This window comes from Brassica oleracea, chromosome C4 (assembly GCF_000695525.1).
Source record: "Brassica oleracea var. oleracea cultivar TO1000 chromosome C4, BOL, whole genome shotgun sequence".
In the NCBI taxonomy this organism is placed as follows: domain Eukaryota; kingdom Viridiplantae; phylum Streptophyta; class Magnoliopsida; order Brassicales; family Brassicaceae; genus Brassica; species Brassica oleracea.
Genome location: NC_027751.1, coordinates 10605694 through 10633319, shown reverse-complemented (window position 1 = coordinate 10633319; position 27626 = coordinate 10605694). Strand labels below are relative to the sequence as shown.

The following is a 27626-nucleotide window of genomic DNA, read 5'->3' as shown; positions in this document are numbered from 1 at the left end:
CTTGCCTATATAAACCACTCCAGTGAACGTCGACTTCCTCAGTTTCGCTTTCGCATTAAACAAGAAGATGACTCTAACTCTAAGCATGGCGGATACTCTAATCAACAACTCCCAAGAAACGGATTACACCTACGATCATCATCCCGAGGAAGATAACACTCCCATCGACCTCTCTCTCCTCCGCATCAACAGCTTCAACAACTCCTCAGATCGCCGCCGCGCGAACTCCTCTCCTCCTCAGTTTCCCTCTCACGGATCTTTCTCCTCTTCCTCCGCCGCCGCCACAAGCCCCGTGAAACGCCCCTCACCGGAGCCGAAAGAAGCCGACGAGCCGAGGCGCAAGAAGCTGTTTCCTTCCCCGCCGGAGGCTAAGGAAGACGAAGAGATGTCTAACCGCCTGGGCTACAAGAAGGTCCCGCTTCCTGCGGATTGCAATCCGGCGCGAATCCGTTCGTCTCCTGTCTACAATCGATCTCTCTCCGATAGATTCGCTTCGACCGGTTATACTCGTGGCGGCGTTGGTCAAGAGACAGCACCGTCGGGTAACATCGTCTCTTCTCTGCCGCCGCGGCCGCGGAAACCGGTGTTTCGGAGGTCAGTCTCCGATCTTTCGCCGGCACCTTCTCGCTACACCGCGATTGATGAAGCTGATCTTGCGAATCAAGAAACCTCTGAAGCCAATAAGGTTAGCAACGTTTCTATTCGTATGAGAATCTTTGCGGTTTAGGGATTGTGATATACTTGTTTGTGTGGATCATCAGATGCTCTATGTGATCAAGGATGGAGTTCGTGAGTTGGATCAGTGGTGTAACAAGCTCTTACACTACAGTGAAGCTGTGAAACAAGACGACACTCCCAAGGTTCAATGGAATCTATTTTGGGACTTTCTTGCTTTGTTCTCTTATAATCTTGTGTGTTAATTGTTCTTTGCGTTGGCACGATGATTGTTGCAGGAAGAAGTTGAGCCGCAAGAGGAGGAGCAAGAGAAAGAGTGTAAAGAAGGCGTGAAGGTGGACAGAGTGGGCGAGGCGTTTGTGGTTGAGATCAACTGTCCCTGCGGAAGAAACTACCGAACTCTCTTCTCTGGCCGTGACTGCTACTACAAGCTCTTGTAGAGAATTGGTTCGACATTCTTTGATCATCAATCATAAGTGGAAGGATCTCTCATCACAAAGCTTCTGTAGATAAGGCATACGCACACACTGTTTACGTGCTTGCAGATACTAGCTAGTAGCTATACACATTGGTCCATACGCATTGTTTCGTTCTCTGTATAGATAGTAGTAGCTATACAACATTGTCATACCCTTGTTACCTCTTTCATTGAAATAGAAGTTTTATGCTTAACAATGTTTGTAAAGACCGGACTGGACCGGTTGAATCGTGACCCGGTCTGGGTTTTATCTAGACCAGCATGTTTGTAAGTTAAACAATATAAAGTGTATAGCTAAACAATAAAGGCTTAAATGTTAAACTTCGGGCCGTTGGTGGGCTTCACAGCATAGCAATATAAGTGTATAGCTAAACGACGCCGTTAGGAAGAAGCATCCAAAATCCATGGCAGAGTCTTATATCTTCAAGCTGCTAACCTTGGTGTGTAATCCATGGTGAATCCTGAAGGAGACGCTGAAGTCTTCTTCTTTTATCTGCTCTCATTTTCTCCACCAGAAAGACAGTCTATCTCCCTCTGGTGCTAAGTAAGTAAGTTCTTTCTCTAAATATTCTTATGAGTTGTCTACAACATGTTCGACGATATTACCCAATGAACAGTTCTCCTCTTTCTCAATAGTTCTACTCCCTTGGAGACTGATAAATCAAGATCCTACATGAACCTTATCTTAAGTTTGTCCTTGGACTAGGTTTTGGATAGATTGTAATGTTCCGTACATACCATTTTTGGTTGGTATCAAAGCTTTTCCTCGATATGTATTGAACGTTTATAAGCTTTTTACTCTGTTTTGGAACTTCGTTAAGGTGCTTGTAATTCTTGATATACCTTCATGAATGTGTTTCCCCTGTCTCTTGCAGATGAATTGTATTGAAAATTGAATGTACAACAGATTCAGAGTTATGCTGGGAACAGCTTGTTTTACTCCTTCCCTTTCCCGGGCGTATTGCCCTTTATTTGCACTGTTTCTGAGAATCCCCTCTGTTCATCACCCGCATCATCCTAGCTCTTCTCCATTTCGTGGGTACCATAGTTCATTACAAGTCAAAGGCACTCGAGATAGACGACGTATTCTTGTTGACCAAAACAGACATCTCTGCACCATACCCGAAGCTGCTAAACAACCACCAGCTTCCACTTCCGAAAACTTTTCAAGAAAAGCAAGGAAGAAAGCTATTCAGCAGTCTCCCGAATCAATGCTCAAACAAAAGCTAGACATGTGCTCTAGGAACGGCAATGTCTTGGAAGCTCTTCGCTTGTACGATGAGGCCAAACGCAACGGCTTGCAGCTCAGCCAGTACCATTACAATGTCTTGCTCTATGTCTGCTCGTTGACTGATGGAGAAACAGAGTATCCTTCTGCGAATCCAGGACTTAGTAGGGGTTTCGATATATTCAAGCAGATGATTGTCGACAAAGTGGTTCCTAATGAAGCTACCTTCACAAACGGTGCTAGGCTCGCTGTTGCTAAGGATGACCCGGAGATGGCGTTTGATATGGTGAAGCAGATGAAAGCCTTTGGGATTCAACCAAGGCTGAGATCATACGGACCAGCTCTTTTTGGTTTCTGTAGGAAAGGCGATGCAGAGAAAGCATATGAAGTCGATGCACATATGATTGAATCGGAGGTAGTCCCTGAGGAGCCTGAGCTTACTGCTCTTTTGAAAGTTAGTATGGATACAAAGAACGCGGACAAGGTCTACGAGACGTTGCAGCGGTTGAGAGATTTGGTGAGGCAGGTTTCTAAACCGACTTTTGACGCGATTGAGGAGTGGTTTAAGTCTGAAGCTGCTGCGAAAGCTGGAGCTGAGAAATGGGATGTGGAGAAGATAAGGGATGGTGTTGTGAGTGGTGGTGGTGGGTGGCATGGGCAGGGTTGGCTTGGGACTGGGAAATGGAATGTGACGAGAACTGAGATGGATGAGAACGGTGTGTGTAAATGTTGCAAGGAGAAGCTTGTTTGTATCGATATCAATCCGGTTGAGACTGAAAACTTCGCTGCTTCGTTGACTCGGTTGGCTTGTCAAAAAGAAGTCAAAGCTAGTTTTAATCAGTTTCAGGTAACAATTGTAGTAAAACTATCTAAAGCAAAGCTGCGATAAAGTTTTTTTTTGTGTTGTATTTATTTGGTTTTGTGACAGGAATGGTTGGAGAGACATGGACCGTTTGATGCAGTCATAGACGGAGCCAACATGGGGTTAGTGAACCAGCGAAGTTTCAGCTTCTTCCAGGTGATCTTGAACTCTTCTTTTCATTTTATAATCCAATCTCAAGAACCTTGCTTGATTAGTTTTTAACTTGTGTGATTCCTCCATCTCTTGCTTTAGCTTAACAATGTTGTGCAAAGATTTCAACAAATTAGTCCATCCAAAAGGTTACCCCTTGTGATCCTGCACAAGAGCCGTGTAGTGGGAGGTCCAGCTACATACCCTAAAAACAGAGCCTTGCTAGAGAAATGGAAAAACGCTGGTGCTCTCTATGCTACTCCTCCTGGCTCAAACGATGATTGGTATCTGCTTTACTTCTTAGTTTTTGTCTATTGATCCAAAGAAAGACAAGCCATTGGTTGTGTGAAATTCAAGTTTGTTGCGGTGTTTTCAGGTATTGGCTATACGCTGCTGTAAGTTGTAAGTGTTTATTGGTAACAAACGATGAGATGAGAGACCATCTCTTTCAGCTACTGGGAACAAGCTTCTTCCCAAGGTGGAAAGAGAAGCATCAGGTATCTATCTATATATGCAACACTATAGTCTTTGAATTTATACACGAGTATGCAACTATGTTATATATAATATTTGATTGTGTTGGTAATTCCATTGTTGCAGGTTCGAATATCTGTGTCAAGAGAGGATGGACTCAAACTGCATATGCCACCTCCATACTCCATTATTATACAGGTCGCTTTCTGCTTACACTAACTCAAATTTTGCAAAACAATGTGTCTGCATTTTTGCTTAAATGGTAGATTGATGCAGGAGTCTGAAGAAGGAAGATGGCATGTCCCAATGAGTGTAGAAGATGATCTCCAGACATCAAGGCAATGGTTATGCGCCAGAAGATCCAAAACACATTGAACTTTCTTTTTTTTTTTTTATTTGGGTTAAACCTTGTTGTAACATCACCAACATTGATTGTTTTAGAAATAGATTGTTGTTTCATTAAAAAACCAGACGATAGAATTATTTATATCTCATCACTTTTGAAATATCATCATCGTTTATAACTTTGGCCTATAGTTTGACTAATAGGGATTGTAACGTCATCATTGTTCTAAGCATGATTCAGATGTGTCTAAGAAAAACAATTTATTAAATGATAGATTCAACAATACAAACCAAAGATAAATAAAAGAAATGAATTAACAAATAAGAAAGGCAATCTAAATGATATAAACTAATCGACTCCTAAACATGGTTTAGTAGAACAAAATAAAAATCAATATAAATCATCCACACGACTATCAAATAAACCAGTGAACTCCTCTCAAATCAGAAGCAGGCGTCGAGGACGCAACAGCAACACATGGCCGCAAGACTGCATTAAGAAGAAAAAGAGTAATCAATAACTACGGTTCGATATTTAACAAAACGTGTTTGTCCGTTTTACGTTGAGCTATAATAAAATCAATTTAACATATTTTGAAGGAAAGAAATAATGGACTAACCAGCCTTTCAAGAATCCATCACCCTTAGACTTTGTCTCGACTGGAGCCATCGTGGCATGACTTGTGTCGTTCGTTGGGTAACCGGCAGGAGGCGGTGCCACATAAGGACCGGTAGACACTGGCGGCGTAGGATAAGCTCCTAATTATACAAACATACATATGGGTCACGTTAGTTTAAAACCATAAAACTCTAGAAATACGATTAATCATGACGGTTGACATATATGATGCGTAATTTGAAAGAAAAGTGAAGAAGAACAAACCTGCAGATTGGTTTTGGCTGAATTGACTCATGTTCGAACAAATTACAAGTTTCTCTCTTTTAAAAAGCTAGGGAAAAAAGTATGTAAATGTGTTTGTATGCGTGTATTGAGATGAGATGGGATTATTCTTTGAAACTGAGTCATGCACATATATATATATAGCCTAGGGAAGAAGAAAAGGTCGGTTTAGTAGAACCGCGTTGGGTCATATAGTATTAAATGTTTACGTGTCAAGACGAAGCTTCCTATTCTTGTTTCCAACCTTTTTAATGAAAAGTTTCGGCCTTGACTGTTCAGATTTTTTATTTAGTTTTTTTTTTTTCTCTTCTTTGTGGTCTAGAAATCTTATTGTCAATTAATTGGTTTACTGATTGAACTTCAAATAAATAAATAAGTCATTACAATATTTGATTTTAGTTTGTAAGCAAAAGCTTTAGAATAACACTAAAATATGCAACATGAATGACAAAATTTGACATGGGTTTATTCCTTTCCATTTTGTTAGTAAAGGGCTTCTATTTTCTTTGTCAAAGCAAAAAGTTTAGTCCTATCTCAATGGGAATATTTACATGTTAAGAAAGAGATAGATGGAATCTACACAGCTAAAACATTACATACAATATTTGCTAATAACAACTTTAACACGTAAAATGGACTTAGTTTTATGCTAAGGTTATCTTTCGCAACTAAATATTTTGCTTTACATTAAGAATATATATAAATATTATATACGAGAACTTTATCTTCACAAGGGCACATAGAATTTTACTTGTAAATTAAAAAGAAATTAATTATTGGTTTCATCTCAGTTGGAATGTAAACGTTGTGTGAATTGCTTAGTGCTATCTACCTCTAGAATTAGAGGAGTTAGGTTGTTTGGTGAACCCACCAATTTACTTTGGTCATCAAGTTACATTTTACCCAAAAAAGAAAGACAAGCTGATATCACGCGGTACACAATTCACCCAAAAGCGAACGTACCTAAAGCTTTATTCGATGGCCGAGATTCTCAAGTTCTCAAAAGTCAAAAGACATTCATAAAAATTTCAACTTTGTACAGGATAAAATGACCAATCGTTAAATTCAGACAGATTTCCAACTTAAAATTAATTAGCAATAAGTGGATTGACTCTAATAATTACCAAACCACCTAGACAACAGGTACCACAAACTGAGGACATGAGCAAATAAACCAGACTACTTCATGAACAAAACGGAGAGCTTTATCAGTCTTTTTTTGTTTGCGTTTTCTAGAAATTTTGTGGCCCAAAGATACAGTAATGGTTCGGTATGAACAAGTATACCTGTCTGAACATCAATGGAATGAGTATGACAAAAGCCTAATGTCTTTGCTAGAGGCCTAAACTGTACTATATCAACTGAAATTTACATGGAGAAGGTTGTTGATGAAGCCAGGGGAAACATCGGGTTGTTGCTTCGCCATGGTGATATTTTCAAGACTATTTAGATAGAAATTTCAAAGACGAAATAATAAAGAAAGCTTGACCTGTTTTCTAGCCTAGAGGAAGCCACTTGGATGTTTGAACGAACACTGTCGTCGAATGCGCAATTAGCGAACCCATTGGACTGCAAAAATCAAGAGAGGGCTTTTGAAACCAAACTGATCAAGTTTGTCAAAGAATATGACACGTTACGGGATCAAACTGAACAAAACAATAACATTTGGCTTAAAATTAAATATATATAAATTCCAGGGTCCATAATGTAAGTTTTAGTATTATTCTCTCCTATCTTATTTTTTAACGGTCATCCAAAATCAGATCAGTTCCATCTCCGTCGACAACTGTCGTAACCCTAACAAACCCAAAATGTCCTTTGACAAAAATAGCCTTACTACAAGGGAAACAAAATTGAAAAAAGGAAATTGACAAATTGACAAGTTGCTTGGGTATTAAGCAATTACGATTATTTCCTTTTTTTGCGACTCACCACTGTCGCTATACATGTTCTACTACCACTCTCATTCTTTCCTTTATTTCTTCTTCTACTTCTAGTTTATCATTCATCAAACCCTAAGCCACCTGAGAGAATCAACAAACGAAGAAAGAACAAGATGAAGGATTTGATTGATGCTGCCATCAAGAGCACTTACGATACTCGGAGCCCCGGTGGAGTCGAACGTTGCACCGATCTATTGATTCGGTTGAAGTCTCTGTCTCTCTCCGTCAAAGATATTCTTTACTTCTCCAAGTCGATATTCAAACTCGAGACTTTGAGAAGGCATCGAAACCCTAGAATCCGGGAAGTGTCTCAATCTTTGCTTACTTCCTTGTTGAAGACACTCTACTCGCAAGGGACAGACAAATCCCCCAGTCTTAACAAAGCTCGTCTGAAGAGGAAAGAGGCAAAGGCGGGGTCTTTGACGAATAAAAGGGCAAAGACCAATCTTTTGGTTTCGGACAAGAAACAAGATCACAAAACTCTCGCTCGGGAACCTGTGGTAAGGAGGGCTGAGACAAAGAAGACCGATGCTTGCATGTCTGTTACGACCAAGCCTGTTACTACCACGGCTCTTCCTCAGCAATCGAGACGGGACATCAAAGATGGTAAGGTTACAACCAAAACCTTGATTCCTCCTCCGAGGAGAGTCCCTGCTTGCAAGAACGTTCCAGCGAAGGCTTCTAGAAACCCTAAAACAGAGGAGATGGTTGAGCTGTTTGAAGCAGCAAAAAAAGCGGCTGACGTGGCCAATGCTAAGGGTATTCTCTCTGGCAAATCAGACGCGTTGAGGTGTGTTGAGGCTATCTCGTTACTCATGAAGATGAACGTCACTCCTAAACCTAATGAGCCAAGGAAGATGATTGAGAGGCTGGAGAGACTTGCCAAGCACAAGGACCGTACGATTTGCAGTGCTGCAACAACCCTTCTCCAGATTTGGAGGCAGAGGATCAGAGAACAAGAACGTAAAGAGTCTTCTGCCATCAAGAACCCTCGTAGAGTTCAACGAACATGCGGTCAGGGCTTTACAAGAGAATCTACAAAGGCGATGAAGTTAATGATGTGAAGATTGTAGCTTGAACAAAAGAATGTCTCTGTTGGATTCAATATAGCTTGTAGTAGTAAATCATTGTATCAAGAGTAGTATGAAAGTGAGGAAAAGATGGAAACCATTTGTAAGAAACTTATTCAATAGTCGTCAGTAAATAAGATTTATTTTGTTTCTTGTTATGCTTCCACAGTTGCATTGCATGAGCATGTTGTTTGATATTGAAGTTTCTTAAAAGTCAGTGGTTCCAGCAACTCTGTTATCATAAAATAGATAGTTTAAAGTAACACTCATCATCCTATAAATTATCTCTAAGCTTTTGCTTCGTGTCAATAAAGATAATTTATATTGTTTTCTTTATGTTTCTACAATTGCATTTTTGATATTGAAGTAGCTATAATTTCAGCTCCTATGTTGTCATTAAATAGTTTAAAGTAACACGGAACATAATAGAAACAGAATCAAACAACTTTATTCTAAGAGCGTATGATGCCTCCGAGGGTGCAGTGGGAGTTGGATGAACGCTATAACTGTGTGAATATCAGTGGAATGATCTGTGGTTTAATTTGGTCAGCACGACAATGCCTAATGTCCTTTTCTAAAGGACCAGACTGTATTATCTCTTGAAGAAATTGTGTGAGAACCAGACCTCCCAATCTCTACAAGAAATTTGTCAGTTTCCAAAAAAGTATAAGGGGTACGTACATGGAGAAGCTAGTCGATGAAGCTAGGGAAAACAATGGCTTGTTGATTCGCAGACATTGCTTGCTCTTCAGTGAAGTGTTAATGGACAGTGAAAAAAGAATTAGATAACTGTTCAAAACTACAGACCTTTACCATGTTCAGCTCTGATAAGATAATTAATTTTACAAGCGAACCCATTGAACTGCTGAATTTGCAGAATCAACACTGTCGGTAAAAATACTGGAAGATTGTGGCATGTGTCTCAGGGAATCTGAAAACAAAACAAAAAACATATGGGTGCCAAATTAATACAAAAGAAACTTCTGGCGGACAATTAAAATATAACTAAATAATAGGGCCTTTTCTGTAATTTACACAAGTTGGGGATTGAATGGATGGATAAGGCTCTGTCTGGGTCAGGACAAGGTTTCTGAAGTTCCATCAGCTCACTCAACTCTCTTCTCCGGTAACCTTTTCTCTTGGCTTATTGAGTTATGTATATGATTTGTCTTAACTACTGTGGAGAGATTTCAATTATCCGATCGAATTATCAAATTGGTATTTAACCAAATTTCTTTGGATCCTGATTTTATTTCACCTTTTCTTGATTAGATGTTAAAGTCTTATGCTTTACAACATTCGTATGTATCTTCTCTATGTTATGCGCAGATCCAAACTCGGTGTCACAAGATTGGATTAAAAGAAGGAGCCATGACAAGTCTTATGATGGCCACACCATTCGCAGGTTCTCTCACTCAATGCAAGAAAACAAATAACCTCTCCCTTCACAGAGCCTTTAAGGTAACCTCTATGCAGACACCGTTGGAAGAGCTATACAACGTTAAAGTGGAGCGGAAAGTGTCACAGAGACGGTTAGATGAGCTCGGGGTTTCCAGATGGTCGGTTTGGAAGACTGGGAAGTGCAAACTGCCATGGGACTGGCAGGTGGATCAGTTGGTTTACATAGAAGAAGGAGAGGTCCGTGTTGTTCCCGAAGGCAGCGAGAGGTTTATGCAGTTTTTAGCCGGAGATCTTGTTAGGTACCCGAAATGGTTGGAGGCTGATCTTTTCTTCAACGATCCTTACCGCGAACGCTATTGTTTCAAGGCCTATGGTGATGACTGATTCAAGAAAAGAGTTGAGTTTAGAGGCTTAGAGCCAATAAAATTTCCGCTTGTGTTTGTGTTGTTGTAGCCTGATGGATCTTTTTGGGGATGATAATAATATAACAATACAATTTCTCCTCTTCCTCAGAAATTTGTGTAAAGCTTACATAATTAAACAGAGCCTAAATCTTTGAGTCAGAGATGAAGAAATCAAAAGGAAACTCTCAAAGGATCTTTTGTTTTTGAAGAGAATGTTGCATCTTAATTGAACTAAACAAATTTTGAAAAATGACCAATAAGCAATACAGAGCAGCAACTTCATAAATCTTTGATAAAGAGGGATAAATAATCAAAAAGGAAACTCGCAACCATGAAGAGATTTAATTGTTTTTACTTGAATTTTAAAAATTAAAGAATTTTTAAATAAGGAACAAAAATATTTGGAAATTATATTCAGAGTCGTAGTTTAATATAGGTCTGGGCATTTTAGCCGGACCCGAAGACTCGAACCAGAACCGACTCGAAAATACAGGTTCGGGTCCGGGTCCGGATCCATGCCAAGTATCTATTGGGTCTTTTTTTTTGGACCCGCAGGTCTCGGTTCGGGTACGGGTCCTACCCGAGACCCGTTCGGGTACCCGAAGTACCCGTAAATAATTGTATATACTAGGTATATTTGGGTGATTGGGTATATTTTTGGTATTTCAGATTTTTTTTAAAGTTTCGGGTTTGGATTTTCGGGTATAATTGTAGGTTTTTGGTGAAATTTTAGATTTTTAGAAAATATAATTCGGGTATTCAAATAAAATTCGGGTATGTTTTGGGTTTTTCGGGTCTGATTTTGGATAAATTTTTGGATATTTTTACGGTTCTTCGGGTATTTTTAGAGTTTTCGGGTCCAGTTCGGATATTTCGGATCTATTTCGGGTCCTAAATACCCGAACCGACCCGGATCCGAAATATACCCAAAAATTTTGGGTATTTTACGGGTATTGAAATTATAGACCCGAACCGACCCGGACCCGACAATACCCGACCCGAACCCGATCCGAAGACCCGGATGCCCAGGCCTAGTTTAATAAACAAACAAAAATTAAGACGTTTAATTAATTTATGTGGGGATTAATTTGCTTTTAGCTGCATGTGTCTGATACAGAATGATTTGGGCGTCATTTAGACGAAACTACCATTAGGTGAGTAAAAAGGAAACTGAAAGAAGTTGCTTGGATCCTAAGCTACTAAAGTTTCCTTTTCTTACAGAAGTCACATTCTCTATATATATTCAACTCTCTCTCTGACTTACTCTCTTTCTTTTATTTCCATCTCACAACACCCTAACTTCTTCTTCTCGTTTACCTGAAACCTCTTTTCCATAATTGGATCACACAAATCATCTGAAACTCAACAGCAACAACGCGAGAAAGATGACGCAGGATGTATCTGATGAATTACAAGCTTTGTTTTCCGCAGCCATCGAAGCCAGCTATCTTACACGAAACCAAGGCGGCATCGAACTCTGTGTTGACGCGTTGAGTAGGTTGAAGTCTGCGTCTCTTTCCGTCAACGATATTCAACGATTTTCTAAGTCAATATTTCGGTTGGAGACTCTGAGAACTCATAAAAGCCCTAAGATCAGTGAAGTATCTCAGTCTTTGTTCGATTCGTGGTTGTCCACTCTCTACAGACAAGGAAGAAGAGACCAATCTCTAAAGCCGAATAAGAAGAAGACGGAGACGCTGCTTGCAAAAACGGAACGGGACATCAAAGAGTACAAAGATGATGGTGGTGGTAAGGTTACAACCAAAACCTTGCTTCCTCCTCCGAGGAGAGTCGCTGCTTGCAAAAACCCTAATTCCGCGGGGGAAACAGAGGAGATGGTGGAGCTGCTCGAAGCAGCGAAGAAAGCGGCTGACGTGGCCAACGCTAAGGGTATTCTCTCTGGCAAATCAGACGCGTTGAGGTGTGTTGAAGCTATCTCATTACTCATGAAGATGAACGTCACTCCAAAACCTAATGAGCCAAGGAGGATGTTCGAAAGGCTGGAGAGACTTTCCAAGCACAAGGACCGTACGATTTGCAGTGCTGCAACAACCCTTCTCCAGCTTTGGAGGCAGAGGATCAGAGAACAAGAACGTAAAGCTGCGTCAGCCATCGATATGATTCTTCACAAAACTCGTGGAGTTCATCAGATACGCGGCCAGGGCTTCACAAGAGAACCTACAAAGACGAGGAAACTAGTGATGTGAAGATAGTTGTTTGAACAAAAGAATGTCTCTGGTAGATTCATCAACAGGCCATGAATCAGTGGATCAAGAAGAGTTGAATGTGAGGAATAGATGGAATCCGTTTGTAAAAGTTTACGAGAAAAGTTTACGTGTAAAAAATTGCTTTGATTGTCAATAAATAAAGATGTCACAGTTTATGTTATAAGTAGGATAGGATCCCAACCTGATTTCTCACCCCTACATATTAAACTTTTTCACAACCGCTAAATACTATACTCAAACCCTAATTAGTAAATCTAAATCCTAATCAGTAAACTATAAACCCAAATATAATTAATAAATATTTTTACTATATTTTTAAAATAAAGTATGTGTGTGTTCTATTCTATATCGTCGAAGTAGTATAGGGTCTCAACCTAACATCTAATCCCTACATATTAAACCCTCCCGCAACCACTAAATACTATACCCAAACTCCTAATTAGTAATTCTAAACCCTAATCAGTAAATCATAAACCCAAATATAATATATAAATATTTTTACTAAAGTTTGTGTTTGTTCTATTCCATATGTCGAAGTAGTATATGATTCCAACATGAAATCAAACCCCTATATAATAAACCCTCCCACAACCCTATACCCAAACCCCTAATTATGTATAATTTGACATAATTGAGTGAATAACGCTCAACTGATCAGGTTACTAAATTCTAAAAACTAAACCCTAAACCCTAATCAGTAAACCCTAACCAAAAAATATAAACCCTAGATCCAAATAGAATGTAACAAAATACATAGCATATTACACATTGACACAAATTATGAAATATTTATGATTACATGTAATAAGTTAATGTACATACCTCCTCACCTACTAGATACTAACCCTAAACCATAATCACTAAACCCTAAACTCCAATATAAACCCTAAACCCAAATATCAAAATCTAAAAAAGTACAAAATATTATGCTATATTATATTATATAATATTAAACTATACATTATAGAATGCTGCACGATTTTTACAGGTTCAAAAACATGTAATGATATTTAGAACTTAAAAAAATGATAGATTCTATTTCTTAACAAAATAGAACATTATTTATTTATCATCAAATGGAATGTAACAAATATATTGCATTGCATAACATGAATAGAACAAAATAATACATATTGTTTTACATTTCTATTCTATATGCATAGAATAGAAGACAATTTAACAAAAACAGTTCATTTTCTTCAATCTTGGTTCATTCACGGCGTCAAAATCATGATTGTGAAAATCTATGATTACGAGAAAGAGGAAAAGAAATGAAAAAATCATTTTGTCTTCATTCACTGTTGAATCTTGAAACGGGAAGTTATTCACAGAGGTGTTACGATCGTCGCGACTTTCAAGTTCCGAAGCCGTGAATCCTTTGTCTCCCATCTTTGACAGAGACGTCACAACCAGGCTGCTACTTTACAAACATCACCGGGAATGTATTTGGTGATTTCCGTGGTGGACACAATGCATCTTCCATAATTATTGTCATTTACAATTTGTGTCAAAAGAAAAGACACGTTCACTTTTTTATTGTAAATAAAAATAATAATTTATATTTATTTGCTTTTTGCAGGTTGCGTCGGTTGGATACAAAGGTAAAAAGACATTATTATATAAAATACGAAAGATGTATTGGTATAATAGGGCAATTGGTCACTAAGTTAATTATAATTTGTTTGAACGTCATACGGTGCAATTTCCTTTTTTTTCTAACATAGATAAGCATTACAAGTTATATTCAAATGTATGTTTATACTATATGTTTTAACTAAATCTATACTATATAAAAGTTGAGGCTATAAGCCATCGAGAGCGTCCACGTAGGATGTTAAACGACCAATCGTATTATGACACATCTGATATTTAATTTGCTATTTTTAAAAATGTTAATATTAAAATTAATCTTTTAAAACGAAATTAATATTACATAAATATACTAAACTAACAAAATATATATTAACTTTTCATAACTTACTAAAAAATGCTAACTATTAAAGTAAAATGGAAATTCAATAGAAAATAGTAATATTAACCAAAAAATATGTCTTCTTAGGTATATTTTAATGTTAAAATAGTTAAAATAACAAAAACAATTAAAACTTTTTTGACTAATATATAAAATAAGATACTTTCTAATTTTTAATATATGAAGTATTGCGTGACTATAAATAATTGTCTAAGTTTCACATGGATCAAGATCTTCCGGTTTGGTTCATGAGTCTGTATAATTTGATGACAAAAAAAAAAATTCAAGAGAGTTTAAACTATGGTTGCTTCTACTTACTTTGAGAAAGTGATAGATAGTGAAAAAAAAAGAGAAATCTAAACTATGGTTGCTTCTGCTTCTTCCTTGGTATTCTACGACCTCGCGCATGGTTTTAATAAGAAGTTGTTTATTATGGGTTTTGCAGAGTGGTTATTTTTTTGGAGTTTACTTATGAGTTTATTGTTTAACTGTCCATATAAAAAATATACGATATTATCATAATGTTCTAATGATATACCTATTTTATATAGATGCCCTTGGAAAGTTGGTTCTCATCAACAATGAGAATTTTAACTATCCAACTGGTGATGCATTTTAATTTGTTATTTTTAAATATGTCAATATTTTCAAAAAAAATGTTTATTTCATAATAAAAAGAAATCAATATCGAATAATTCTAACTAACAAAATTAAAAACATTATACACATATTAACTTATATATATATATATATATATATATATATTAATAATTTCGAAATTTAACATAAATTAACTAAAAATAATAATTCATTTTAAAATGCAATAATTTAAACAATTATAACTATAAATTTAACACATGATTTTCAAAATTTAGGCTATAAGCTATTGAAAATATTCATAAATAAAATACATTATATATAATCTAAGACTATAAATCAGTGAAAAACAATTCATTATACTTTGATTAGGATTTAAAAAGTTCCATAAAATCATTTAAAATAAAATAGAAACCAATAGCAAACAAGGTAGGTTAACAAAAGTAAAACATTATATGCTATTAAAAAAATTCAAAATAACATATATTATATATGAGGCTATAAGTCATTGAGAGTGTAGACATAGGATTAAAAAAAACAATCAAAATATGAAAAATCATAATTATAGTTTACTATTTTTAAAATGTTAAAATTTCCAAAATTGATAACACAAAATGGAATTCAACATCAAATAAGGTAAACTATTAAATAAAAGTAAAGGATATAAGTCATTGAAAGCGTCCACGTATGATTTAAAACAACCAACCATATTATGACAAATAAGTATTTTAATTTTTTATTTTTTAAATATGTCAATGTTTCCCAAAAACTGTTTATTTCATAATAATAAAAAATCAATATCGAATAAGGCAAACTAACAAAAGAAAAAACATTATACATATATCAACTTTATATATATATATATATAATAATAATAATAATTTCGAAATTTAACATAAAATAACTAAAAATAATAATTAATTTTTAAAATGCAATAATTCAAAAAATTATAACTATAAATTTAACTCATGATTTTCAAAATTTAGGCTATATGCTATTGAAAATATTCATGAATAACATGTATTATATATAACCTAAGACTATAAATCAGTGAGAAACAATTCATTATATTTTAATTAGGATTTAAAAAATTCCATAAGATCATTTAAAATAAAATAGAAACCAATATTAAACAAGTTAAGTTAAGAAAAATAAAACATTATAAATAAATTTACTTAATATATAATATTTCTCAAAATGTAACATTAAAATAAAATACAAAATAAGAATTAATATTAAGAATACAAAACTTTCAAACAATTATAAATTAATTTAACTCATGGTTTTCAAAGTTTAGGCTATATACTACTGAAAATATTCAAAAATAACATATACCATGTATGAGGCTATAAGTCATTGAGAGTACACACATAGGATTAGAAAAAAAACAATCAAAATATGAAAAATCATAATTATAGTTTACTATTTTTAAAATGTTAAAATTTCCAAAATTTATAATACAAAATGGAATTCAACATCAGATAAGGTATACTAAGAAATAAATCATCAAAATTAAATTGATTCATAGATATAGATACAATATTTTTCCTTCCAGGAACACAAAATAAAAATATACTCTTAAAATTTCAAAAATGTATTTTCAAAATAAATTATCAATCAATATCCAATGTGTTTTCTTTAATAATATACAAATCGAAAAACCAAACATAATCTTCATGAATAAGGAACGCGTCAAGAATATAGGACTTGAAGTGAATGAACAATAATAGTGAATCAGAAATAGTACAAAGAAAAATGTAAAAACATCCGCAAGAGAAAGTAGACATAGAAAGCCGAAGACAAAATCCAATAGACAAAAAATGTATCACACCAAAAAACTGGATAGAGTAGAGAATAATTCCAATATAAGAAAAATATTTGAAATTTGCATTCGCTCTCTATAAAAGATGTTAAGTAAGAGAACAAAGATAGAGAGAGAGAATCGCAAGCCATAATTTATTTATGAGTTTCAAATTATTTTTAATCAATAAAAAAACTAACGAATTTATTTATCCATTAAAATTTTTAATATTAATCAACATTATTATTTTATGTTTGTACAAATATTGTTTTAGTTAGTTACAGTCAAAATCTTCATAGAAACTAAACAAATAAGCTATACTGAAATAAATGTAACATGATGTGATCTACAAGATTTTTAAAAACAATTGTTATTAAAGCAAACTCAATGATGAATTCTTATAATCATTAGTTTGATTCACTTCATATAACATATAAAGTTTAAGATGCTCTCTGTTGAGTTATGTTGAAGAAAATATTTAAAGAACAATGTTTACAAGTTAGATAAAAATAATAAAGAGTTTAAGAAAGCATGTCAAATAACTTGGTTAAGATTTTTAATAAAATTATAAAGACGACCACCAATAAATTAGCATGAAAGATAATATAAAAGAATGATCGAAAAAATAATCAATATGAATCTATCATCAACAAACTCAAAACATACAAATTTACAAACTTATAACATTTTGGAAAATCTCAAGATTACAATGAGTACGCTATCTAAGACGTTCGTTATCTTATCACCAGCATTTAGCAACTAGAAATATTTTTTTATCAAATTATATGATAGTTTATAAAAGATTTTAAAAATATTCATGGGAACTCCGAAACAAACATGTATTATCTATCGTACCAAAATAATATTTTTCATATAAAAAGTAAATTTTGATATATTGTAATGCTATGTATTATAAGTCGTCTAATAAGTCGTCCAGATGGAAGACTTTCCAGACGACTTAATTAAGTCGTCCGATAAGTCGTCCAGCTGGGAAGACTTTCCAGACGCCTTATTATAAGTCGTCTAATAAGTCGTCCAGATGGAAGACTTTCCAGACGACTTAATTAAGTCGTCCGATAAGTCGTCCAGCTGGGAAGACTTTCCAGACGCCTTATTATAAGTCGTCTAATAAGTCGTCCAGATGGAAGACTTTCCAGACGACTTAATTAAGTCGTCCGATAAGTCGTCCAGCTGGGAAGACTTTCCAGACGCCTTATTATAAGTCGTCTAATAAGTCGTCCAGATGGAAGACTTTCCAGACGACTTAATTAAGTCGTCCGATAAGTCGTCCAGCTGGGAAGACTTTCCAGACGCCTTATTATAAGTCGTCTAATAAGTCGTCCAGATGGAAGACTTTCCAGACGACTTAATTAAGTCGTCCGATAAGTCGTCCAGCTGGGAAGACTTTCCAGACGCCTTATTATAAGTCGTCTAATAAGTCGTCCAGATGGAAGACTTTCCAGACGACTTAATTAAGTCGTCCGATAAGTCGTCCAGCTGGGAAGACTTTCCAGACGCCTTATTATAAGTCGTCTAATAAGTCGTCCAGATGGAAGACTTTCCAGACGACTTAATTAAGTCGTCCGATAAGTCGTCCAGCTGGGAAGACTTTCCAGACGCCTTATTATAAGTCGTCTAATAAGTCGTCCAGATGGAAGACTTTCCAGACGACTTAATTAAGTCGTCCGATAAGTCGTCCAGCTGGGAAGACTTTCCAGACGCCTTATTATAAGTCGTCTAATAAGTCGTCCAGATGGAAGACTTTCCAGACGACTTAATTAAGTCGTCCGATAAGTCGTCCAGCTGGGAAGACTTTCCAGACGCCTTATTATAAGTCGTCTAATAAGTCGTCCAGATGGAAGACTTTCCAGACGACTTAATTAAGTCGTCCGATAAGTCGTCCAGCTGGGAAGACTTTCCAGACGCCTTATTATAAGTCGTCTAATAAGTCGTCCAGATGGAAGACTTTCCAGACGACTTAATTAAGTCGTCCGATAAGTCGTCCAGCTGGGAAGACTTTCCAGACGCCTTATTATAAGTCGTCTAATAAGTCGTCCAGATGGAAGACTTTCCAGACGACTTAATTAAGTCGTCCGATAAGTCGTCCAGCTGGGAAGACTTTCCAGACGCCTTATTATAAGTCGTCTAATAAGTCGTCCAGATGGAAGACTTTCCAGACGACTTAATTAAGTCGTCCGATAAGTCGTCCAGCTGGGAAGACTTTCCAGACGCCTTATTATAAGTCGTCTAATAAGTCGTCCAGATGGAAGACTTTCCAGACGACTTAATTAAGTCGTCCGATAAGTCGTCCAGCTGGGAAGACTTTCCAGACGCCTTATTATAAGTCGTCTAATAAGTCGTCCAGATGGAAGACTTTCCAGACGACTTAATTAAGTCGTCCGATAAGTCGTCCAGCTGGGAAGACTTTCCAGACGCCTTATTATAAGTCGTCTAATAAGTCGTCCAGATGGAAGACTTTCCAGACGACTTAATTAAGTCGTCCGATAAGTCGTCCAGCTGGGAAGACTTTCCAGACGCCTTATTATAAGTCGTCTAATAAGTCGTCCAGATGGAAGACTTTCCAGACGACTTAATTAAGTCGTCCGATAAGTCGTCCAGCTGGGAAGACTTTCCAGACGCCTTATTATAAGTCGTCTAATAAGTCGTCCAGATGGAAGACTTTCCAGACGACTTATAATAAGTCGTCTGCGCAGTCTTTTGGATTGAAGTAAATACCTGACTCAAGATAGCAGCTTTCATTGATCTGCGGCCTCTGCTGCCCTCGTAAGCCAGTATCGGTGGAGACGGACTGTCTGCTCTGGGACCACCAATACTAGCACCCAATTCCGGCATAGCTGTGTACGTCTAGACCTGAAGAACTTGTATAAACCCATCCACGGTGTAACAGCCAGCAATTTCTTTGTTCCACAAAGAGTCCATCAGCACCTTAAACGCGACTCTCCCCCATGGATAATTCTCAAACCGTTCTAAATCCATCACTAGCCTTGCCAGAGTAGATCGTGTAGCGGTTGAAAACTTTCTCCCTTCAATGAATCCAGTGAAGATGGAGAGGTACGCGAGCCGCTTGCGATCTTCCCTGGACCAATCCCCGCATCTCTTCAGTGCTGCTATTATCTGATCAGTAGTTGGCCCAGCTTCCAGATGAACTCCCAGCATCCCCCAGAAAGAAACCATCTCTGGGGTAACGTCACATTTTGGTGTCTCAAGGTCCTCGATGTACTCGCAGTTTAGACCAGTGAGGTTTTCAAACTCTAACAGTGAAAACCTCAAAGGTTCTGGACCAACGAGAGACCACATCTCATACTTCTTCTTAATGTCCAGCTTGAAACTGAGCATGTAGTGAACCAGCCTTGAAGCCCAACCAAATCCCTGCTCCTTGAACTTGATGAAAACTCCCAAACTCGACTCCTTGAGCTCTTCAAATTCGTCATCAGTAAGAGCTTTCCTAAGAGCAGTATGCAACTTGCTGTTATCCGTATGATACGAAATGCTATTGTGGGCTTCTGGTTCTTCCCCTGATGTGTATAACCTACGGGGGAGTTCTGGAATATCCATCCTTTTTGTCTGCAAAATAATCAAAGACAACAATATAAGTCCAGACGACTTAGTAGACGACTTAAATTACTTACAAGTCTTCCAGTCGCAGAAGGAGTTGGAGTACTCGTCATTGCGGTTATAGATCTGAAAAAATAAACGTGAAACGGTGAGAATGAGTAAATTGATAGAGACAACGTTTTATGTTCATCTTTTCCTCGAGATTGATGACTTAGCGGCGTTAGGGTTTACAGAGAAACGGCGCTAAGGTTTACAGAGAAGAAGCGGCGGCGCTAGGGTTTAGAAGAAGCGGCGGCGCTAGTGTTTAGAACGTTGGTGACCACGGTGGCGAGGGCGACGGTTTGTTCGGAAATAGTGGAATCGGCGGCGCTAGGGTTTAGAGGAATCGGCGCGGCTAGGGTTAGAAGAAGCTGCGGCGACAACGGTGAGAATGAAGTGAGATAGATAGCCGATGTTGAGAACGATGGTTTGTTCGGAAATCGTGGGAATTCGAAATCGCCTTTGAGAGGGAGAACTGTTAGGGTTTCTGAATTTCGCGAAAAATGAAACAAAAAAAATAAAAATCACCTTATATATTGGGTAAATAATCCGGTTAGCTTTAAAATTACATTGGTAAACTTTAAGGTTTGGTCCGGTTTAGACGACTTATTCTGGCTGATAATGTACAACAGACGACTTAATATTTAGTCGTCTGTTTTCAGACGACAAAATATTAAGTCGTCCTAGACCCTAAAATGAACCCCTAAACTAAAATGACTAGATTAACTAACTAACCACGTTATAAAATCTAATTATACTTAAATAGTGTTTACTATACACAGAAATGAACACGCATAAGTAATTTTAAAAATTTTCAAAAACGGTTTTAATGCTTTCCAAAATCTAACCCTAAGAACACATACAATACTACAACATATGTTGATGAAACATAAACTAAATAATATCATGACTCACTACTTTCACTCATCTATGCTGAAAACAATTGAAATTTGTTATATCTTAATTTATACCTCCTAAGACATATGTTAATTACATAATTCCCATTTTTCACTTATCAAAATATTTTTTACAAAATTTTTAAATTATGTTTAAGACTAACTGTCCAGACGACTTTCAGTTAAGTCGTCTGGACGACTTATTTTCAAGTCGTCTAAACAGACGACTTGCGAGGGGTAGAAACGTAAAAAAAATTCCGTTTTTTTGTTTGGTCACAAGGGGATAGTTGTAATTTCAATAGCCTTTTAGGTTACTTTTGCGTTTGACCCAAGTTGGGGTATTGTTTTGGGTTTGACTCCAAGTTTTGAGTCACACTTGGCAATTCTCCCTTTGTTTAATTCATTATATTTACTTTAAATTTATATTATCTTACAAAGATTATTTAATATTAATTAAGGTTCATCAAAATATTTGTTGCCATTAAATTTTAAATCTCAATATTATACTATTACATATCTATATATATATATATATATGTATAACAATCACACATTAATTATAAAGTTTTTCTGAATATAAAGGAAAATTAGATATATTCAAATAAATATGTATAAATTTTTGATAAAATATTATAATTTATTAACAGTTTACATACATTGAGTAATCTACATAATATTTTAAAATATAATTTAATATTTCAAAAACTATGAATGTGTTTATAAACATAATTATTGCATCTATAAATACAAATAACTAAATAGCTAATAACATAATATAATAATAAATAAACATAAATATTAAAATCAACAAATCATATTTCAAATAAGAAAATTATATAAATCAGTTAAATTGTTAGCTTCAAAGTTATTTATAAACTAAACTAAATTACCGCGCGCGAGTGTAAAATCTAGTATAGAAAAAAGTTGACAACCTAGAAAGCAGAAACGCTTTAATTAAATTATATAATGACTTATACTTGGGTTCACCCCCTAGGGTTAACCAATAAGTTCACCAACCAATAGGATTTCATTATTTCAAATTCGATATCTTTTAAAAAAAGGAAACAAAATATTATCAAATTATATTATGTTTTTAAAATTAAAAGGTAAAAAGAAATAAATAAAAAAATGGTAGTAATTAAAAAAATATATATATTTTTAACGTCGTCAGCAAAACACTAAACCATAAAACCTAATCCCTAAACCCAAAATCCTTGGATAAACCCTAAACCCTTGGATAAATCTTAAACTCTAAATCAAAATCACTAAACACTAAAACACTCAAGGGTTTAGGGTTTAGGATTTAAGGTTTATGGTTTAGTATTTAGTGTTTTTTATTTAGAGTTTATGATTTATCCAGGGGTTTAAGGTTTACCTAAGGGTTGAGGATTTGGGATTTAGGATTTAGGGATTATGATTTAAGGTTTAGTATTTTGCTGGCGACGTTAAAAATATATATTTTCTAATTCTTTTTTATGTAACTACTATATTTTTTTTACTTTTTTTTTAAATATAATATAACTTGACAATATTTTGTTTCCTTTTTAAAAGATATCGAATTTGAAATAATAAAATCATATTGGTTGGTGAACCTAGGGATTCAATAAGGCGAACCAGGAACAACTCTTATATAATTAAATGATAATACCAAACGAATCCGCATAAAAGGGATAACTCCTTTCCGTGTGCCTCACGCGAGTGTTTTCAGTTTTGTCTCTTGAAAAAAGTTTCAAAGGATCGCAGCGGAGCGTCGTCCCCATCTCTCTCTCCCCCTTTCATTTTCCCCTTCTGTTTCGGATCTTTCTTACTCCCTCCCGTACACACCAAGAAAACAAACAAAAACAGAAACTCTTCTTCTCTTTCACCTAATTCAATATCTGATCTCTGGTGCGTTAGGGTTTGTTTCTCTCCCTCTCTTCTTCCAGACAAAATGGGACAACAGAATTTGATCTACAGCTTCGTCGCTCGTGGGACGGTGATTCTCGCCGAGTATACTGAGTTTAAAGGAAACTTTACTTCTGTCGCTGCACAGTGCCTCCAGAAGCTTCCTTCTTCCAACAACAAGTTCACCTACAATTGCGACGGTCACACCTTCAATTACCTCGTCGAAAATGGCTTCAGTGAGTCTCTCTCTTCTCTTCATCCGTACACAACTTTGGTAGACATAGATGCATCTTTGTGTTCGTATTGCAATCCATTACAGTGGATCTATTTGGTCATTTTTCTAATATTTTGTAGCATTCTTTATGCTTCTGTAAATGTCCTTTGTGCGTTTGGACCAAGCTTAGGTTTCTTGCAAATGAATTGTCTGAAATTAGTTTTTCTGGATCTCTGTTTTTCTTTGGTGTCTGATTTGGTTGAGCTTTTACGTATGGCTTGTTTTTGAGAAGGCCTTGTTGTGTGCTTCATGTTTGATGATATTAAGATTCAGGTAGGCTTTAGAGAATCAAGTAGTTATCTAATTAGCGCTTGCTCTTCCTACTGTATTGGAAGTAGTTTCTTATTGTAAGTCATGTTGTCCTGTAGCGTATTGTGTGGTTGCCGTTGAATCTGCTGGGAGGCAGATTACAATGGCTTTCTTGGAGCGTGTCAAAGAAGATTTCAACAAGAGATATGGCGGTGGAAAGGCTACCACTGCTAAACCCAATAGCCTGAACAAAGAGTTTGGGTACGTCTACAAAAAATCCTCTTTTAGAATCTGTGGATATGATTGGTAACTTGTTTGGTCGTACCGTAGGTCTAAACTGAAGGGGCACATGCAGTACTGTGTGGATCATCCTGAGGAGATTAACAAACTTTCTAAGGTTAAGGCTCAGGTGACAGAGGTGAAAGGTGTTATGATGGAGAACATTGAGAAGGTCAGAATCATATAGTCAATACCACAATTCTGTTTCATAAGTTTTAGCAAATTTTTCATATTTGGCCTGGATTTTCTCTGCTCCTAATGTAAATATGTCTGAGCTTTATGCAATTCATTTATTTGCAGGTCCTTGACCGTGGTGAGAAAATTGAACTTCTAGTGGATAAAACTGAGAACCTTCGTTCACAGGTTAGTACTTACATATATGGATAAGCATAAAGGCATTCTAGTTCTTGCTCTCTAATATTTCAAATATGTATATCTTTACAGGCACAAGACTTCAGAACACAAGGAACGAAAATAAGAAGAAAGATGTGGTGGGAGAACATGAAGATCAAGCTCATAGTCCTAGGTATCATCATTGCCTTGATTCTGATCATTATTCTCTCGGTTTGTCATGGGTTCAAGTGTACCTAAATCTTGAAACAATAAGAAGATTATACTATGAGAGATTATCAGCACCATATTGCTCTACTAGGCTAATGGAAACTCCTCACCGTGTACGCCCTTCTTTTTCTTTCTATTTTCCTGGTTTCTTTTTCTTTTCTTGTTTAATTTTGTTAGGGGAAAGTTATACGATAACTCAGTACTGAGAGATGATCCTTTAGGGTATGAATGTTTGTTAAGAGATGTAAACTGTTGTGGTCGTGGTGATTGACATGTTTTTTTTTTTTTGTAATCTCAAAGTTCAATGTTAGGTTTCTGATGTTTCCCTACTATATCCTGATTTTTTTCTCAAGGAAAATAATAATAATATTAGATTAGGACTTTGTGGTGATGGTCCTTGCTTCAGCCATTTTTCTCATTATAAACAAAAACACAGAGATGCATGTGAATTTGACTATAGAAAATTCACCACACTTAATTGATAGAAGAAGAAATTAAACAAAAGTATCAGATAAAGATAAAACCAACGCAAGGAAAAAACTTCAATACAATAACACAAGCTACTTGACAAACAAGGAAAGATCACATTCAGACTCAAAAATAATCCAAACCGTTTCTGCGCTTTCACTGGCACATTATCTTGATGAGCCACTCCGGCTTGTATGAAGCAATGACTTGTGCTATTGTCAGTCCAAGCAACACTCCAAACCCATACCCCATTGCCGCACCCCTCCAGTTCAGCACTTCTTCCTCTTCTTCTTTTTCTTCCTCTGGGTGTTGTGGCGATGGTGGTGCGTTAGTCCCGTAACAACTTTGTTCAAGAGGAAGACCACAAAGGCCAGAATTCCCTTCAAAGGAGGATCTATCTTGCCCAGTGATCTGTGTTCCTTGTGGTATTTCACCTTTGAGTTGGTTGTAAGACACATTGATGTAGGCCAAAAACGAGAGGCTCGCTATTCCATTAGGAATAGTCCCCGAGAGTTGGTTTCTTGACAGGTCTAGCGACTCTAGCTTGCCCAGACTGGAGAAAGACAAAGGAATATGTCCGGTGAAGGCGTTGTTGGATAAGTTGAGTGCAATCAGTGCTTTCAAGAGACCAATGGATTCAGGAATCTGTCCTTCAAGTCTGTTTCCAGAAAAATCAATGGTGGCATATGAAGTAAGGATCAACTCTTGCTCCATGGAAAGACCTTTGTATTTCAAATCTATATAATTCATATAGCTGATGTGAACCATACTGTAAATAATCTGATCATATATCATATATAGACCCCCATTTTGGTTCATTGTGCCTGATGATGCTTTCCAATTGACAAAATAACTTGGTGGCAAACTCCCCGTAAACTTATTATCAGATATCTCAAGTATTCGTAGCTCAGGGAACCCGAGAGGACCTTGATGAGGTGGAGGAGATATAGGACCATAAAATTTGTTTGAACTGAGGATAAGGATTTGCAAGTTCGGTAAAGCCTTAAGCAAGAAAGGAAACGTATCTTTGATTTTGTTGTTGCCAACGCTTAGAAACTGTAGAGAGGAGCAATTTACAAGAGACCTTGGTAGCTTTCCGGTTAGTTGGTTGTAGCCAACGTCAAGGGACTGAAGAGGCGCACCATCGTAGAACTCGTCAGGAATACTTCCTTCTATGTTGTTCTTCCGCAAAATCACAGCCCTCAGGTTACTCAAGCATGGAGGAATAGGACCAGTGAGGTTGTTGTGTGGTAGAATCAAATGCGTGAGGGCACTATGGTTGCAGATTGAATGAGGTATCTTTCCTGTGAATCTGTTGCGCGAGGCAGCCAAGATGTTGATAGAGAGTGGTAGAGTAGGAATTGCTCCTTCAAAAAAGTTCCGTTCTATATCTAGACACGTCAGCGATGAATTTGCCAAAACGTCTGTGGGACCTTGGAAGCCATTGAACAAATTATTTGCAAATGAGACTGTGCTCAGACGAGGAAGGCTCCATAACCACTCAGGGATTTTTCCTTTGATGCTATTTTCGGACAAGTCTAACATCTCCAAGTTCTCAAGGATCTTCAAGATATTTGGAAATCCGCTGATGTTGCAGCCTGATAAGAACAACCTCTCCAAGTTTGGTGGGATGTCTGAATTTGAACTTAAACTTGGTGGAGATATATTGTTACCCGAAAGGTCGACGTACAACAAATGTTTTAGGGAGGAGAAGAGGGTTAAGTCAATTGGGTAGCTTGTGTTAAGGAAAGAAAGGTCGAGCTGCTTGAGGTTGATGAGCTTTGAGATAGGCTCTAAGATATTCTCTCCAAAGTTGTTATCCCCAAGGTACAAGAACTCGAGGCTAGATAAGGTGGAAGAAGAGTTTATAACTTCCATTGAGCCCGCGAGATTGTTTCCACGCAGATCAAGCTGTGATAAGAAAGGCATGGTGATGAGAGAAAAGGGAATTGTTCCAGAGAAGTGATTGTAGGAAAGTTCTAGAGTAGAGAGGTTAGTTAGGTTTTGTACAAGTGGGAAGCTACCAGTGAGCTTGTTTCGGCCAAGGTACAAATCGGTTAAGGAGGTTAGGTTAATCATGGAGGGAGGAACTTGGCCGGAAAAGTCATTAGATGAAAGAAGCAAGGCCTCTAGTCTATTGAAATTTCCAAATTCAGAAGGGAGTGATGAACTGAAGTTGTTGTAGCCTAGATTAAGGTAACGGAGGTGGTGCAACTTAAAAAGGCTAGAGTTGGGATTCAAAGCTTTTGAGAGATGATTATCAGAAAGGTCTAAAGCCAAGAGCTTCGTTAGATTCCGTACAAGTGGGAAACTACCGGTGAGCTCATTTTGGGAAAGGTCTAAAATGGAAAGAAGTTTTAGGTTATTAACTGAGGAAGGAACTTGGCCGACAAAGCCATTGTTGGGAAGAGATAAGACCTCTAACCTGTTGAGATTTCCAAACTCAGAAGGAAGTGAAGAGGAGACAAAGTTGTTTTCACTGAGTTCGAGGTGACGAAGATGATGCAACGTGAAGAGGCTACTGTTGGGATTTAGAGTTCCACTGAGGCAATCCCTGAGTCGTAGCTTTGTCATCGCGCCTGTCGAGTTGTCACACCAGACTCCATTGAAGGGGTCACTTTGGTTGCAGTGGCGGGTATCAAACTCGTTCTTGAAATCAGTGAGAGCTTGAATCTGTTGGGGACGACATGCAACAAGACCAACAATACGACTTTTAAAATAGAAGTCTGTAGCGACGAAGCTTGGATGGGAACAGAGCAAGATTAGCGAGAAAAAATGCAAACGCATACGGGATTCAGACATGGTCTTTAAGAACAGTGTTTAAGAAAAATTAATTTTTGGTTTAAGAAAAGTGGGAGTTAAGATTTGTGG

General features: G+C 36.7%; 8 protein-coding genes across 10 annotated transcripts; 6 read left to right on the top strand and 2 right to left on the bottom strand.

Moving 5' to 3' along the window:
* The first annotated feature begins 10 nt into the window (after nt 1–10).
* LOC106341020 lies at nt 11–1323 on the top strand. The gene is made up of 3 exons (XM_013779838.1): nt 11–685; nt 762–860; nt 954–1323. The coding sequence occupies exons 1-3, from the start codon at nt 68–70 to the stop codon at nt 1113–1115; spliced, it is 879 nt and encodes a 292-aa protein (XP_013635292.1). The 5' UTR covers nt 11–67; the 3' UTR covers nt 1116–1323.
* A 205-nt stretch (nt 1324–1528) lies between these two features.
* LOC106341019 (proteinaceous RNase P 1, chloroplastic/mitochondrial) lies at nt 1529–4378 on the top strand. 2 transcript variants are annotated; one of them, XM_013779835.1, is made up of 7 exons: nt 1529–1697; nt 2029–3228; nt 3310–3399; nt 3496–3677; nt 3770–3890; nt 3994–4065; nt 4144–4378. In XM_013779835.1, the coding sequence occupies exons 2-7, from the start codon at nt 2050–2052 to the stop codon at nt 4240–4242; spliced, it is 1743 nt and encodes a 580-aa protein (XP_013635289.1). In that variant the 5' UTR covers nt 1529–1697; nt 2029–2049; the 3' UTR covers nt 4243–4378. The 2 variants fall into 2 exon arrangements, with proteins under 2 accessions (XP_013635289.1, XP_013635290.1); XM_013779836.1 differs by having other exon boundaries at nt 1554–1701.
* A 76-nt stretch (nt 4379–4454) lies between these two features.
* Nucleotides 4455–5224, bottom strand: LOC106341021 (cysteine-rich and transmembrane domain-containing protein A). Its single transcript, XM_013779839.1, has 3 exons — nt 5096–5224; nt 4833–4971; nt 4455–4702 (listed from the first exon to the last, which is right to left on the bottom strand). Exons 1-3 carry the CDS (start codon nt 5124–5126, stop codon nt 4657–4659), a joined length of 216 nt encoding a protein of 71 aa, XP_013635293.1. The 5' UTR covers nt 5127–5224; the 3' UTR covers nt 4455–4656.
* A 1945-nt stretch (nt 5225–7169) lies between these two features.
* Nucleotides 7170–8120, top strand: LOC106338088. Its single transcript, XM_013777145.1, has one exon. It carries the CDS (start codon nt 7170–7172, stop codon nt 8118–8120), a length of 951 nt encoding a protein of 316 aa, XP_013632599.1.
* Nucleotides 8121–9168: 1048 nt separating this feature from the next.
* Nucleotides 9169–10035, top strand: LOC106339377. Of its 2 annotated transcripts, none has more exons than XM_013778171.1 (2): nt 9169–9252; nt 9456–10035. In XM_013778171.1, exon 2 carries the CDS (start codon nt 9498–9500, stop codon nt 9909–9911), a length of 414 nt encoding a protein of 137 aa, XP_013633625.1. In that variant the 5' UTR covers nt 9169–9252; nt 9456–9497; the 3' UTR covers nt 9912–10035. The 2 variants fall into 2 exon arrangements, with proteins under 2 accessions (XP_013633625.1, XP_013633626.1); XM_013778172.1 differs by having other exon boundaries at nt 9229–9344.
* A 1281-nt stretch (nt 10036–11316) lies between these two features.
* Nucleotides 11317–12138, top strand: LOC106338087. The gene has a single exon (XM_013777144.1). The coding sequence runs from the start codon at nt 11317–11319 to the stop codon at nt 12136–12138; it is 822 nt and encodes a 273-aa protein (XP_013632598.1).
* Nucleotides 12139–22751: 10613 nt separating this feature from the next.
* On the top strand, nt 22752–24523 carry LOC106340455 (putative vesicle-associated membrane protein 726). The gene is made up of 5 exons (XM_013779334.1): nt 22752–23160; nt 23567–23708; nt 23778–23898; nt 24027–24089; nt 24171–24523. The coding sequence occupies exons 1-5, from the start codon at nt 22971–22973 to the stop codon at nt 24315–24317; spliced, it is 663 nt and encodes a 220-aa protein (XP_013634788.1). The 5' UTR covers nt 22752–22970; the 3' UTR covers nt 24318–24523.
* Nucleotides 24524–24727: 204 nt separating this feature from the next.
* On the bottom strand, nt 24728–27626 carry LOC106337165 (receptor-like protein 12). Its single transcript, XM_013776219.1, has one exon. It carries the CDS (start codon nt 27555–27557, stop codon nt 24912–24914), a length of 2646 nt encoding a protein of 881 aa, XP_013631673.1. The 5' UTR covers nt 27558–27626; the 3' UTR covers nt 24728–24911.